At 38.6% G+C, this 15,053-nt stretch overlaps 1 protein-coding gene across 1 annotated transcript in view; it reads right to left on the bottom strand.

Moving 5' to 3' along the window:
* LOC110174043 (neurobeachin-like) overlaps nt 1–15,053 on the bottom strand; it is a 783,761-nt gene that overhangs the window by 483,595 nt on the left and 285,113 nt on the right. The window contains exons 19-21 of the mRNA XM_055166710.1: nt 10,144–10,237; nt 8,319–8,400; nt 6,853–6,976 (exon numbers count right to left, since the gene is read on the bottom strand). Of these exons, the coding sequence (XP_055022685.1) occupies nt 6,853–6,976; nt 8,319–8,400; nt 10,144–10,237 (300 nt within the window). The remainder of the gene's footprint in view (nt 1–6,852; nt 6,977–8,318; nt 8,401–10,143; nt 10,238–15,053) is intronic.

The raw sequence follows: 15,053 nt of genomic DNA, 5'->3' as shown, positions 1-15,053 counted from the left end.
TTCATTTTCACTGCCACTGGTGCAGTTATTTATTGCAATTCAAGTTGTGCAAGTCCAATGAAGAGCTTGAAATGGTACAAAGGTAAGAACTGAACAGACAGAGGATAAAAAAAAAAGATAAAAGATACAGAACAAAAGTTGAAGCTCTGCCAAAACTACCTCAGGAAAAAAGAACAAGATGGTAAACTTGAAAACATGAATTGTCCAGCACAGTCTCCAGACTTAAACCCCATCGAGCTGATTTGGGATGAACTGGACATAAAAGTAAAAGCCAAGCAACGTACAAGTGTCACACATTTATGGAAACTTCTGCAACAGACTTGGGAAGAACTTTCTGAAGAATATTTGATTTCTAATGTAAAAAGAACAAGCCACAAGTGTGTTGAGCTGTTATATCTGCCAAAGGTGGACGCTTTCATGAATCAAAAGTTTAGAATATGTTTTATAGTCAACAGTAAACAATAAAAAACTGGGAAAAGTGTGGTGTTCTCAAACTTTTAACTCTGTTGTCCAGTTGTAGGTTTGAAACATTGCTGCAAAATATTTAGTTGTTTTTACCTGCAAGCGTTCTGGTACAAACAAGCTTTAAGTGTGTTTTTCTTAATTCAAGCAACATTCGATTTTGTTTATTATGTTACGTGCTAAAAGTAGTTGTTTTTCTTCTTTTAAGTGAAGCAAGATGTTGTGACAAAGTGGTCCTTTGTCCCATTTTAAACCCACATTAGTTTAATTTCATATTTTGTACAGTTACAGTTACGTTACAGTTACAATAATACTTAGTTTGGTTAACTTATCACATTAGACATTGTTCATTTAAATGTAATTTTATTTGTTAATTCATTTCAGTTTCCATTCATCATACCCAGCTCCACATGGTCCAGACAAAAAGGGGTCGGCCATTTTAAAACCTTGGAAGAGGTCGTGGGCTGGAGCATGTGGAGGGGAGAACTGGTTTAAGTTCTGTTTCATTGTTTCGTGCATTTGGTTTTATTGTTTCTTTTCAACACAGTTTAGTTTATGTTAAGCATTTTGATTTTAAAAGGGGACTTAAAGGTTGTATAGAGGATTTTCCAAGGAACGAGAAATCCAGCGACTGTTTGTCCTTTTTCAAATGTTGCGCATGCGTGAAACCACCCCCCCTCCCCTACAGCTCCTACGTAGAAACGCCTCCTCCCTCCTCCTCCTTACGCCAGAAACAGGTTTGTTTACAGCCGGTGCGCTGCACATGACTTGTAAACAACTAACTACAGTGTTGGTTAGGCAAGACGGAGAAGTGAGGAGCGGTGGGAGCGGGTGCGCGGACATTTCATTCGCGGACGAGAAGTGAGGAGCAGGGAGAAGAACGGAGCAGGGAGAGGAGAGAGCGAGAGAGAGAGGGAGAGGAGAGAGGAGAGAGGAGAGAGGAGAGGGGAGAGGGGAGAGGAGAGAGGAGAGGGTGCGCGGAGATTCCGTGCCCGGAGAAGTGAGGAGCAGGGGAAGAGCGGAATCGGGCAGCGGGGACAGGAGCAGGAAAGGGGAGCAGAGAAGGTTGCGCGGAGATTCAGTGCGAATGAACTAGCTACAACACGCAGCAGCAAGCGGACTCTTTCTTTGCCTTGAAAATTACGTTTTCAGACATAGGATATCGCTTTCGTGTCCTGAAAAACGTTTGTCTAGCTCTTGGAAATAAAGTACGTTTTCATAATAAGCAGAAGTTTCCTGTCCAGGAGTAATTTGTGGACCAGTGCGTCAGTCTTTAGACCCTGCGTCTGCTTCAGTCGCGCCATCGCTGGAATGAATCTTCAAGAATCACCTTAGTTTGGCTTCGCTGCTTTTCCCCTTGTCTTCTTCTTTCAGCGACCTCAAAAACGGACTTTCTTTTGCGGCAAACTGCTCCTGGATTCTTGTCGCCATTGCAACAAACTTTGTGCGAACTGCGAGGAAGATATAGGTCAAAAAAAAGCCGCTAAGAACTGTTGCGTTGGTGGAGTAAACAGCGTCTGTGCGGCTTGCGTCTGTGGACTGCGTGACAGTCGTACGCAAACCACGTAACGGCAGCGCGCAGGCAAGTCAGTTACGCTAGAAACGTAGGGAGTTTGATTGACAGCCTGTCAGCTCACAGATAACGAGGCAGTGTCGTTATCTATTGGCAAATGTTTAGCCCCACCACGTCCAGAGTTGATGAATTTTTATTCTCTTTTTTTTGGTCATCATAATTACAAGGCTACTGCATCTCTATAATGCTATCATTGACAACTTGAAACAAAAAAAATCCTCCATACAACCTTTAAGCCCTTGAAAACAAGTTTTGCTTTGAAGAGTTACCTGGAACTGATAGTCACCTGGGGGAGGTACTTCCTGCTGGGCGGGGTTTAAAAGCAAAACAGGTGTCATCAAATGGGGGAGATTTCTGTGCAGATTGTTTGGTGCTTTTGAATTGAGTTACTTATTTTTCTGTTCATTTGTACTTTCTTTTGCATCAACTCCCGAAGTCTGTTCTGAAACACATTTTGTCTGGTCAAAGACATGTGACTGACCACGTTGGCCCAGCTTCCCCACAGATGTATTTTCATATTTTAAGTACAAAAAGTCGTGATGGGCAGATGAAGCTTCATGAAGCATTGAAGCCTTTCATCCAATTGGTTCACTCCAGCGCAAAACTTCTTGAAGCTTCATTTGCTCTAGTAGGACATCTAGTGGACGCAAAAATATCAGTTGGCATGAATTTGAAGTGTGTGGCAGAAAGCAGCAAAATAAAGAAGTATGCCAAACATGTATATTGTAGTGATGGCAGTGTACTGTGTCTGTATATATACTGGCAGTACGGAAAATTATTTGGAAATGATGAAAATCCAAACCACTTCCTGAATCCGTCACGTGGTACAGTCGGGCAGCGAGGCTTCAGACGTCATCATTTTCAGCTCCTCCCTTAAATGAGTAGCAAACCTCGATATCCCGTGCAGCATCTCAGGAAACCGCCCCCTCCCCTAACTTGTCACACAACTTCAAATCTTCGATACGAAATGTCACATCACTAACAAAAAGTCTTGTTCCATTAGCAGAAGTAAAATTTACTCAAATCATGATAAAACTTTCTTAAATCAAGTCGTCTTAACTTGACTAAATTCTGTTTTTTGCAATGTGCCCCGCAATTTCTTTAACAAACGAGAGTACCAAGGTTTTGTATACAGAAAATATTCTTAGAAAACTCCAAGTCTAATCACCAGTCCTTAACATGTCCTCTGATACGATGGCCTGTATTTATGAGGACTTCCCATGGCCCCCTGCTGTTGGTAACACTGATTAGTGCGAGCAGAAGCAACACTCGGAGCTGCTCGACGGGTGAGTGATGCTGATTTGGATGGGGCTGTTTACAATGTGGCCAGTGTTTGAAAATGTGCTGCTAACACTGCAACAGCTGCTCCATTTTTCTGTAGTGACAATACGGCGCTATGTGCACAGCTTATGGGTTTAAGAGTAAGATCTATGACTATAGGAAAATAAAACAACAAGCCCGGAGACGGTATTATGGAAATTATGAAGAGGTTTCAAAACACACTCTCCCAGACAGAATATGAAATGAGGGACGGCTCGATATGGAAATCCGGTCAAACTTTTTATAATTACTACACTTTAATTAGCCTTAAAGGTGCACTATGGAACTTTTCGGTTGGGGGTCTGCCTGGAATGTTCCACAGTGTGACATTAAACAGCTCTACCTTACTTTTATTCAATTACAAATGGTTTTATAGCTCAAAAATACTAAGAAACAGACATTTTGACTGTGAGCGGGGTCGCCTCTCCACAGATCTGACCCGTAACTTGGTCTAGTTTGGGCTCCATGAAGATAGAAAAGGTTTAATGCCATACTGTGGAACATTCTAGACAACGCAATAGCATCTCTACAGGGAAAAGCAAGTGGCGGAGTTAATTAATAATGAAAAGTAAAACATTTAAATATTTTATTGGTTGATTCGGGCTCGGTAAATACTTGATTAAGGGGTCAGGAGTAAAGTTTAGGATAATAATGAAGAAGACTCCAAGCCTGAATCATTCTCAAAACAAACCTATCTGCAAAATTTACCTTTTAGAGCAGGGGTGTCAAACTCATTTTGGTCCGGGGGCCGTATCCAACCGACTTTGATCCCAGAGGGGCCGGATCAGAAAACTCATGTCATATAAACCCCAAAAACAGCAATAAGTTCAAATATTTGTGCAGAGAAACACAAATCTATTTTATTCTTTTTTAATGGATGAACTCTTTCTTTTATTAAATATAATATTATGAACAACCTGAAACTTTAAGAAAAATGCAATTTCAAACAAAACAATGTTTTAACATGAACTTGTATGTAAATAGGAATAAGTCAATTTTTCTTGGAAAATCCTGCACTCGGCTCCACTTTTCTCATTTTTGACATTTTTCTGATGAGGGTGTCACGTTAACAGACAAAACGATCGTCCTTTAAGAGCGTTTGGAAAGAGACAAGTCTTCATTTGTGCTGCTCTGGTGGGAGGGGCCACGTACAGAGACGCTGGAGACGCTGCTGTGATAAACACCACAGAAAATTAACCAAGATTTTAATAGAAAATATAATGAAAATATTTTTGTAGAAAATCAGCCGAGGGCCAGATTAATGGTCTTGGAGGGCCGGATCCGGTCCCCGGGCCGTATGTTTGACACCTCTGTTTTAGAGCTTTTAACCATATTATATTTGTTGGTTTCCCCTCACCATTTACTCACACAAAGTTGTATTTGGAGTGATTTGTGCATGTTTGGTACAAGCCCACTACTCTGTACTTACTTCATTATATTTATATTTTCAGATTCGGCAGTGTAGTCATTTTTTTTTTTACAAAAAAACAAAAACAAAAAAAGTTATCTGTAGCTCTCTAGGGTGATCTGCAGCTATTCAATAGAGACTCTCACCAGTTTTATAACACAGAAGTCAACAGACACGTGGTTTTAGATGATTATTGTGATTTAAAATATAAAAATTATAACATAATGATAGAGATCATACATATACAGATATATTTTTTTTAGCCTAATAAATATAAACTGGGAGGTGGATTGTGTCACAAAGTTAAGGAAATATAGACTTTACATAATTTGGAACTGTAACTATCCAGGAATATGCAGTGGTCGATGAAGTAATCCATTTTGTGAAATTAAAAGTACAGATACAAGGGCCAAAAAGTTACTCAGGTAAAAGTATGGCATAAAAAAATCCACTTAAGTAAAAGTATTAAAGTACCTGTTTAAAATGTACTTAAAAGACTAAAGAGTAAAAGTATTTTGCAGAGATTTTTTGAAAAATTAAAGGTTGAATTGAAGTGATTTCGATGAAGAATTCAGCTGATTGTAAGTGAATCAATTGATTGTAGCTGCTTTTGTGTTTTTTGGTTTGCTCAAAGTTGGAACGAAACTCAAATTAAATGTGCTAAATATGATAGAAAAGTGTTTTTTACTTTTCAGTCCAGATCTAAAATGTAGTGGAGTGGAAAGTACAGATACACGTTCGCAAATGTAGTGAAGTAAAAGTATCAAATTTGTACTTAACTTTTTGATTTTTACTTTTATATGAATATGTAAACAAAAATAGGAACAGATCTTCACTAGTATTCACTCTGGGTTGTTTTTTCTTTTTCTTGCAGAGATTCGATTGTGCGTCTTGTAGCGCAGAATTTATTGTAATGGCCCAGTGGAATGACCGAGGCAAAATCACCTCCAAATTGAGAGTGTGACTGCTGTTTTCAAATATATTTATGCAAATTCAGCCTCTCGCCACAAAGACTCAGGACTATTTCCAGTCCAGACAAATACAAAAAGTCCAGGGCAGACGCTACATACGTCACGAAGAAACGTTAAAACTGCTAAAACACAAACACTACCAGTCAAAAGTTTGGACTCACCCTCTCGTTCAATGTTTTTTTTTCTATATTTTTACTACTATCTATGTAAATATAAATCAAATAAGCAGGATATATGGAATTATGTAGCAAAGACATTTTTATATAGATATTTTTTAGAACCAAATCCCCAAATTATCCACCCTTTGCCTTGGTGAAAAATATTTACTTGAGTTATTTACATTTTTTGCTATGCCAATAATAATTCTATTTATCTTACTTCATATATTGATGATTGCTTCAGTCTGTATTTCAAATGTAGAAAGTAGTAAAAGTATAGAAAATAAAAAGTCCAAATGTTTAATTGGTATATGCATAGAGCTTGAACCTCAAATTGAAGATAAATTGATCTTGGGTGAAAAAAAAAACCCAAAAAAACATGAATGAATAAATAAATAGATACAAATAATAAATAAATAAATAAAATTTAATAAATACAAAATAAATAAATAGAAATCAAAATTAAATACAATTCAAAAATAAAATAAAAATAATAAAAATACGGAAAAAAATCACATTAAATAATAAAAAATAAAATAATAAAATAAATAAAATAAAACATTAAATAAATACAATAAAAATTTAAAATTTAAATTAAAATTGGCACCTAGCAATTCACAAAATATAATGGTCCCATCTCTCACTCTTTTCTCAGCTGCTAAAATAAAACTAAAAATAAAATTGGCACTCAGCTTTTCATATAATGCCACAGTCCCATCTCTCCCTGTGTGTGATCACCGTCTGTTTTCTCAACTGCTAAAATAAAAATAAAAATAAATGAAATGAAATAAAAATTAAAAATAAAAGCTTTTCACAAAATGCCACTGTCCCATGCCTTTTTTTTTTTTTTTTTTTTGTGTCTTCACTTTCTGTTTTCTCGACTGCTAACATAAAATAAAATAAAATAAATAAATAAAAACGAAAATGGCCACAGTCTAATCTCTCTGTATGTGTCCTCACCTTCTGTTTTCTCGACTGCTGCTGAAGAGTTTGAGCAGGTCGGACAGGAAGAGTCTCTGCACCTCCACGAGCTCTGCGCACGGGGCTGCAGACTTCAACAGTGTAGCCACCACCTTCAGAATCACTACCAGGGCAAAAACGCAACACAAATCTGACTCGTTGTATGAATGAGCATATAGAAGTTTACAATTATTACACTGAAGGTCCAATATTACACAAAACTGACTCTTGTGAGCTTTAAGTCATGTTATAATGTGGTTACCTCTTCAAAAACAGAACAGAAACCTGGAGTTGTGTTTTGTTTCATTCACACATGTTTGAGTAACACTTTATTATTAGTCCGTTTACATCTCCACAGCTCAAAATGCTCTGTTCCACCTTGTGATGTCATGAAGCTGTAGTTTTCAAGTTTAAATCACAGAACTATAATCAAATCTGGAAGGTGAACACAAGATGGTGTTGTATTGTTTTCAGTGGTTTGTCCTCATTGGCGCATGGGCCCAAAATAATTTTCTCTTCCGGATTTACTTCCTTAGTACGGACGAGCTCCTCCCACCCGTGTGACGTTTGTAATGTGCACGGTGTTGAGCGATTGGTCCAATCAGAGCGGAGCTAAAGCAGGCTCAGACCGGGGCTACAGGTCTTACAAAACTAACTTTAAGGTGCTTTGAGGATTAAAAAAATAAATAAAATCATGTTGTGAAAATAGAAAAGAATCCCTAGAAAATCTGACCTTTGTGAAAGCTGTTGATGCCCTGTCAGCCGAACACGGGCAGTTTGAATTCCCAAAAAATGCATTGGGGTCTGTGGGAGAATTGTTTCTGCGCCCAAGCTCCCGGGAGCTGCAGTACCTGGAGCGGCCACTAGTCAGTCTGGAGCTGCAGTACCTGGAGCGGCCACTAGTCGGTCTGGAGCTGCAGTACCTGGAGCGGCCACTAGTCGGTCTGGAGCTGCAGTACCTGGAGCGGCCACTAGTCGGTCTGGAGCTGCAGTACCTGGAGCGGCCACTAGTCGGTCTGGAGCTGCAGTACCTGGAGCGGCCACTAGTCAGTCTGGAGCTGCAGTACCTGGAGCGGCCACTAGTCGGTCTGGAGCTGCAGTACCTGGAGCGGCCACTAGTCGGTCTAGAGCCGGGACAGAAGGGGAACGCCTTATCCAGATTTTATTAAAGGTCCATGGTTTAAAGCCATCTTTGACCTTTAGTTCAGTAGAGATTGGCAATTCCAGGGCTGAAATTATCAAGATGTTTCTAGTGAAGGTGTATGGAGTTTAAAAACACAGTGGAGCACTTGTATTACCATATGACATCACAAGGTGAAAGAGAGTGTTTTCATTTTGAGAGCTCAGCCTAAATATGCAGGGTTTGAGTGTTAAACGTGTGAATGAAACAAAACACAACTCCAGGAAACAACATTATAACATAGATCAGAACAGAAGTGTAACATGGGCCCTTTAAATCATCTCACTTGGGTTCTGAATTTTGACGGTTGAGTCGGGGTCTGGGTGAGGTTTGTGGACCACCTCTGTGCACATCTGCTCTGTCAGAATCTGGAGAAAGACAAAGAAAGACAAAGAAGTTTTACTCAAATACAACGGACAAATAGAGAGTCAACAGAGAGGCAGGTTTACTGTTAAATGAACTGAAAAGTATGTTATGTTAAATGTACACTGCGTAACTTTTATGTTGGAGAGTTTGCCGACTACTTGTCTCCATGGAGATGTTATTGCTTTGCCTGGAATGTTCCACAGTAGACTTAGACAAACTTTATTGGTCCTCAAGGGAAATTACTTGGACACAGTAGCTCACATAACACTGAGTAAAAAAATATAAAATGGTAATAAACTTCTAAATAAGTTGCAATAAAAAATAGCTAGAGATTGGAATCAATAAGACATAAATTATATAAATGCACCCCCAATGACGAGTTTCAATAAAAACTGATATTTTTTTAATATTGTATTTTCATGTATATATATATATATATATATATATATATATATATATATATATATATATATATATATATATATATATATATATATATATATATATATATATATTTTTTTTTTTTTTTTTTTGTGCATTCATAAACAATTTTTACAACAGCAAATCATTTCCAACTTCATGCAGGCCTAAATGAGGCGACTTTTACCATCACTGAACATCAGTAGGACACTAGGACTAAACCAGGACTAAAACAAGTCTACACCAGGACTAAACCAGGATTAAACCAGGACTAAACCAGGTCTAAACCAGGTCTAAACCAGGTCTAAACCAGGTCTAAACCAGGACTAAACCAGGACTAAACCAGGACTAAACCAGGTCTAAACCAGGTCTAAACCAGGACTAAACCAGGACTAAACCCAGGTCTAAACCAGGACTAAACCAGGACTAAACCAGGACTAAACCAGGTCTAAACCAGGACTAAACCAGGTCTAAACCAGGACTAAACCAGGTCTAAACCAGGACTAATCTTGGACTTGAGAGAGAGAGACAGAGAGAACCCCGAGCCTGTGTAGCAGGGTGTTTGCAAAGCGCGATCGGGCGACAGCTGCATTTAGCCCCGTGGGGCGTGAAGCTCTTTTTTTTTTTTTAAAGTGCATTCATAAACAATTTTTACCATTGGGTGCCCACGGTCACCCTACGGTCTAACACAGGTGCACCTCCGGGCCCGTCCCGACACTCAGTTCTGGTTTAGTCCTGGTTTAGTCCACGCGTGTCGTGCCTCACCTATTGAAAACCACTGGTACATACCATTAAAATGCCAATATTAGGTTATTTCTGTTATGTTATAATGTTGTTTCCTCATCACAAACACACCTGGCTTTGTCGTGCACATTTAGGGTGAGTTCTTCTCTCTCAAATGGAAAAACACTCTGTTCCACCTTGTGATGTCATGTCGTACAGGAAGTAGAATCATTTGGATGATTTCAGACCTGGAATTGTCAATCTCTACTAAACAAAAGGTAAACCGTAGCTGTAAACTTGAAAACTATCACTTCATGACATCACAAGGTGGAACAGAGCATTTTGAGCTTTGGAGATGTAGGCAGATTAATAATAAATTGTTACTCAAACATGTGTGAATGAAACAAAACACAACTCCAGGTCTGTTTTTGACGAGGAAACACCATTAAAACACAAATCTGAAAACAGCACAATATCGGCTCTTTCCAGATACTTTTTAGGGGATAATTCTGCCTCTTTGTCTGGTTTCAATATTACCGTTTATATTTACAGCAACATATCTCACTTGAAAATGCTTTATCGTGACGGGTCTGTAATGTTACCTCGTATAAAGCGTTGTAGGTCGTCATGGAGACAGTGAGCTTGTCCCCCAGCAGCGTGAACAGACTGTGACTCTGCATCAGCTCCGCCTTCCTCCTGTACAAACACACACGGACACAAGTGAGACACCTCTGGACTTTTACCCGCAAAACTTTGCAGTGACGTCATTCTGGGGGTGTTCTATGTGTATGTCTGTGGCGGAATGTTCAGCAGTTACCACGGAGACACAGTGTGCACATTAGTGAACGCACACTGCAAAAAAGCTTGGCCAAAATTGAAGATATAAACACTTAAATCTATCAGAAAATGACTTAAAAGTAGTGAAATGCAGCAAGATAAATTTTACTTGACAAGTTTTCTTAACATAAACTACCTCTAGACTAGAATTTCACAGTCTCAGAACTAGTAATTAGATAATAAATCAGAAAACAAGATGAAGAACCTGATAAAAGTTTTAAAATCTTGGCCAGAATTTGCAGTGAAGCCAAAAAAGTTTTAAGAAAAACTCATGAAAAAATACACAAAATGGATTTACAGAGCAGATTTCTAGGTTTTTGTGTTAAACATGTGTCAGTGAAACAAAACACAACTCCAGGTCTGTTTCTGATGAGGTAAAATCATTATAACATAGATCAGAAAATAGTGTGATACAGAGCTGGGACTTGTAAGTCGTGACTTGGACCAGAGTCAGACTTGAGTCACTATTTTTAGGACTTGAGACTTGATAAAATGGACTAAGACTTGGGATTCAACTTGGACTTGAAGGTCAGTGACTTGGGACTTGACTCGAACTTGAGGCGTTTGACTTGAGAAGACTTGATGCTTCTCCTAAAAAATATGTTTTTAGAAAATACTTTTCTCTTTACAGTTAATAAATGTGGCGCTGAATTTTACAGAAACAAACTGGAACATGTCCCTCCCACTTCTATGTTTGTTACTATGGCAACAGTGACTGAAGTACTGTGATATTAAGGTATCCTCAAATGTTCTACAGTAATATACAGTACAATACAGTAAAACATAGGGAATGACATAGAAGATGATCTTTCCATTTCAGTGCAGACACATGAAGAAATACAAGATACTAAGGCTACGTTCAGACTGCAGGCTTAATGCTCAATTCAGATTTTTTTGTGAAATTCGAGGTAGTTCACATTTCTATTTAAATGTGACTTGTATGTGATCTCCAGTGTGAACTTTAAACACCCCAAAATGTCCCACAAACGCATTGGAGGACTCGACGACGTCACACACAGCGAGCGTGCTCAGATGCAGCATTGAGCATCTGGAGATTTTAAAGTTGCTGTCGTACTGGAGCCAGAATATGTGCAGTTTATTTGTTTTAAAGAGGAGATTGAGAAAGAGAAGCATGAGGTTTTTGGCCATGGCATTTTGTGGGGCAGTGGCAGCAACGTCCGTGTAGCGTCACAGCTAAGAGTGGGAGGAAACACGCTGGAGTTGGGCTGTATTGGTGCTTGTTACTGTGTTGTTCTAACGTGTAGGTGGGATGAATGTGACCTGGCCGCTCAGACTTAAGTCGCATGTCAAAAATTCAGATATGTATCAGTTTTAGGACAACAGATCCAAGTGGCCTGGGTCGCATTCGAAAAAATCGTATCTGTGTCGTTCAGACTGTCATTAAAAGATCAGAAAAAGGAGCATATGGGGCAAAAAAATCGGATTTAGGTCACTTCAGGCTGCAGTCTGAATGTAGCTTATGATCTTATCAAGACATTTAAAAAGGAAAAATTACATATAAATACATATATATATATAAATACTGGTATATAAATTAGTGCTGTCATGCGATTAAAAAAATTGAGAGATTAATTAATTATGATCTGTAATTAATTAATCTAATTAATCTCTTTTTAATCTCACCTAAAAAATGCTGAGAAAAGCCTTCAATTTGAGGTATTTTCATTTAAATTCATTATTACATTATTGTGGCAGATCAAAAGACTGATATAGAACAAAAAAAAGTGACTTTATAAAGTCATTTATTGTTTAACAAATCTCTCCAAATTGGCTGTTGAGCCCAAGTCTCCATGAATAAGAAACAGTTTGCTGTAAAGTAGCAAAGACGAGGAAATCTGAACATAATAACTTTTGTCTAAAGACAATAAAAAGTCCAGTCTTTCCTTAACCATATTAAAAATATTATTGATAGAGAAATGCTTTATATATGAGATCACTGGTTTTAGTCCTTGTTTTAGTCCTGGTTTAGACCTGGTTTAGTCCTGGACTGGGTTAGTCCTGGTTTTAGTCTTGGTGTTAGTTCTGGTTTAGAGGCTCACAGGAGGAAGCGCGGTTTATGCAGCGTACGCGAGAAAACGTACGCGGCTCACGGGAGCACGTCGGTGTCCGCGCAGTAACTACGGAAAGAAACGTGGTCCACGCGTTCTCAGGTTAATGACGATGATGAAGGTGTGTGTTTGTGTTTGTTTGTGTTTGTTTGTGTTTGTGTGTGTTTGTGTGTGTTGTGTGTGTGTTTGTGTGTTTGTGTGTGTTTGTGTGTTTGTGTGTGTTTGTGTGTGTTGTGTGTGTGTGTGTTTGTGTGTGTGTGTTTGTGTGCGTGTCCCCTCATGTGGCAGGTCACTATAGGACAGTAGTGCAGACATCATGAGTCTATGCAGGTTGTTTTCACCAGTGACATTTAAGTTGTAGGCGATTTTATATTTGTTATTTTCTTTTATATTTTACGTCGGGAGAATAATTTCCAAGACACGAATGTGTTTTTACCTGTGCACTGCTGCCTCTGTTCTACTGGCTCTTCGACCTCGTCCATTGTGCGACTGACGCCGCCAACGTTAACATGACGTTTACATCACTCTTACTGCGCACGTTTTGTGTGGGTTTCCGGCAATGAGTGGAATTACCGAAATAAAAAAATAATAAATGTGTTTTTTGTGTGTGTGTGTTGTCCCAACAACACATAAAAACTGATTTTATAATAAAGCAACTCGCATACAGAAACTGTAAAGTTAGAGATTAAAAATGAGATTAACGCGATTAAAAAGCATAACGCGCTAAATATGACTGTAATTAATTAATCGCAATTAACGCGATAATTTGACACCCCTAATATAAATATACCATGACTTTTTAAGTACAATTTAATTTAAAAGTCATATAAATTGAAAAAATCTCAGCTATATTTGGTACTTTTTTGATTTAAAGACTTGAAATGACGTGAAGCTTAAAGCAGACGACTTGAACTTGACTTTGAGATGGGCCAGTGACACGAGACTCTGCTAGGGCTTGCCTGAATTTGACTTGGGACTTGAGTCGGACTTGAGGTCAAAGACTTGAGACTTACTGGAGACTCGTAAAACAACGACTTGGTCCCACCTCTGGCGTGATATAATTCCAAAGAGAGAAGTGGAAGTAGTTGCTAAACAGAATGATGTGAGAGTGTGAAACTTTTGGACTTTAGGATTTTGTAGTTAGTAGAGTTTTTAGCAGGAGCAGCTGTTTCCTCTGAGCCACAGGGAGAAGGCTCAGGAGACACAATCTGCTCCTGTCACACGGCAGGGACACGCTGCAGGTGCCTTCAACACAACGCACTTTAACAGGTGACAACAGGCATCAGCCCCTGTCATCTCCCCGAGCTCATCTCCGCTTTGATTTTCTGCTTTTAGAGCAACTCACAGCTAAAAGAAGTTAAGATGTAAGAAAGATTATTAAGTAGTTAAAGTGGCAGCATGTAACATTTTTATTTTTAATTTTATAAACATCACCGATCTTTGTCTCCATTTAGACTTAGACTTGAACTTTATTGATCTGCAAGGGGAATTACTTGGACACAGTAGCTCACACGTCACAGAATATTATAATAACAAAGAGTAAAAGATATAAACACAATATATGTTGTAATTTCTGGACTATTGAGCGCACCTGAACATAAGTCACATCAACTAAATTTTAAAGGAAAAAAAAAGTTTACATACATATTCTGCACCTAAATATAAGTTGCAGGTGGGCCCGGTCAAGGCCAAAAATTCAAGTTAATGCATCTGATATAAAAATGTATTCAACAGATACATATGTACTCTAGTTTATGAAACTGTTTACCTTTTTTCTGTACCATTTTTGGTTGGTCAGAAGAAAAAAGTTGACAAATTATGCAAAATCATGCACCTTCTACTTGTTTGCACAATTTTCCCTCCGTTACTTTTCCCTCCGTTACCATGACCTTTCTTAATAAAAAATCTCATTAGTCAAAAAGTAAGAGGTTTTTCAACCTAATCTTGTACCATATGGTAGAAAACTATATGAAGCAAATATTCAAACCAGTTTGTTAAGGATATGTAAGTGAGAACCGCTAGTTATCACTGTTTGGATTTATTGCCCAAAAAGTGCTGCATATTTCATTCCCTCCGTTACCGACATGAGTTTTTTAATTTTTTGTCAACAACTTGAAAGAATATCACAGGTTTAACTTTGACCCTGTTGGAGTGTAACTCTTTCCTACATTCTGATACTTTACTTATTTCAATAGTCCCTCTAGTTTCTGAATAAGAGACATTTGAATGTAAAAAATCTGCCCCTGTTTCCCTCCGTTACCACTTGACAGGACCCAGCTGTCCACGTCTTCAAGAACGCTTTCAAGTTTGGGCCGTCTGCTTTTATCTCCTCTGAAAACTTTGTCGTCTTTTTGCATTGAGTCAGTTCGTCACGCTGCCGTCGCCAGCATCTCACCATTGACTCACTGATGTCGAGCTGCCGTTCACTTAAAAGCTGCATCATCTGCGTTTCTTTGTGTGTTTTCCATGAGGAGGGAGTGTGCATGAAGCGCAAAATAACTGTTCAAAACACAATCAAACGAGCATCTTCCTCGGCGCATTATCTCTTCCACCTGTCTCGCTTTTGCACATCCCCCTGGAGGCCTTAGCCCGTAAAAAAAATGGTC

The sequence above is a fragment of the Boleophthalmus pectinirostris genome, unplaced genomic scaffold, assembly GCF_026225935.1.
Source record: "Boleophthalmus pectinirostris isolate CB_2022bp ecotype Guang Dong unplaced genomic scaffold, ASM2622593v1 HiC_scaffold_9, whole genome shotgun sequence".
Classification (NCBI taxonomy): Eukaryota; Metazoa; Chordata; class Actinopteri; order Gobiiformes; family Gobiidae; genus Boleophthalmus; species Boleophthalmus pectinirostris.
The sequence above is the reverse complement of the archived record's forward strand: the minus strand, read 5'-3'. Positions and strand labels throughout refer to the sequence as shown.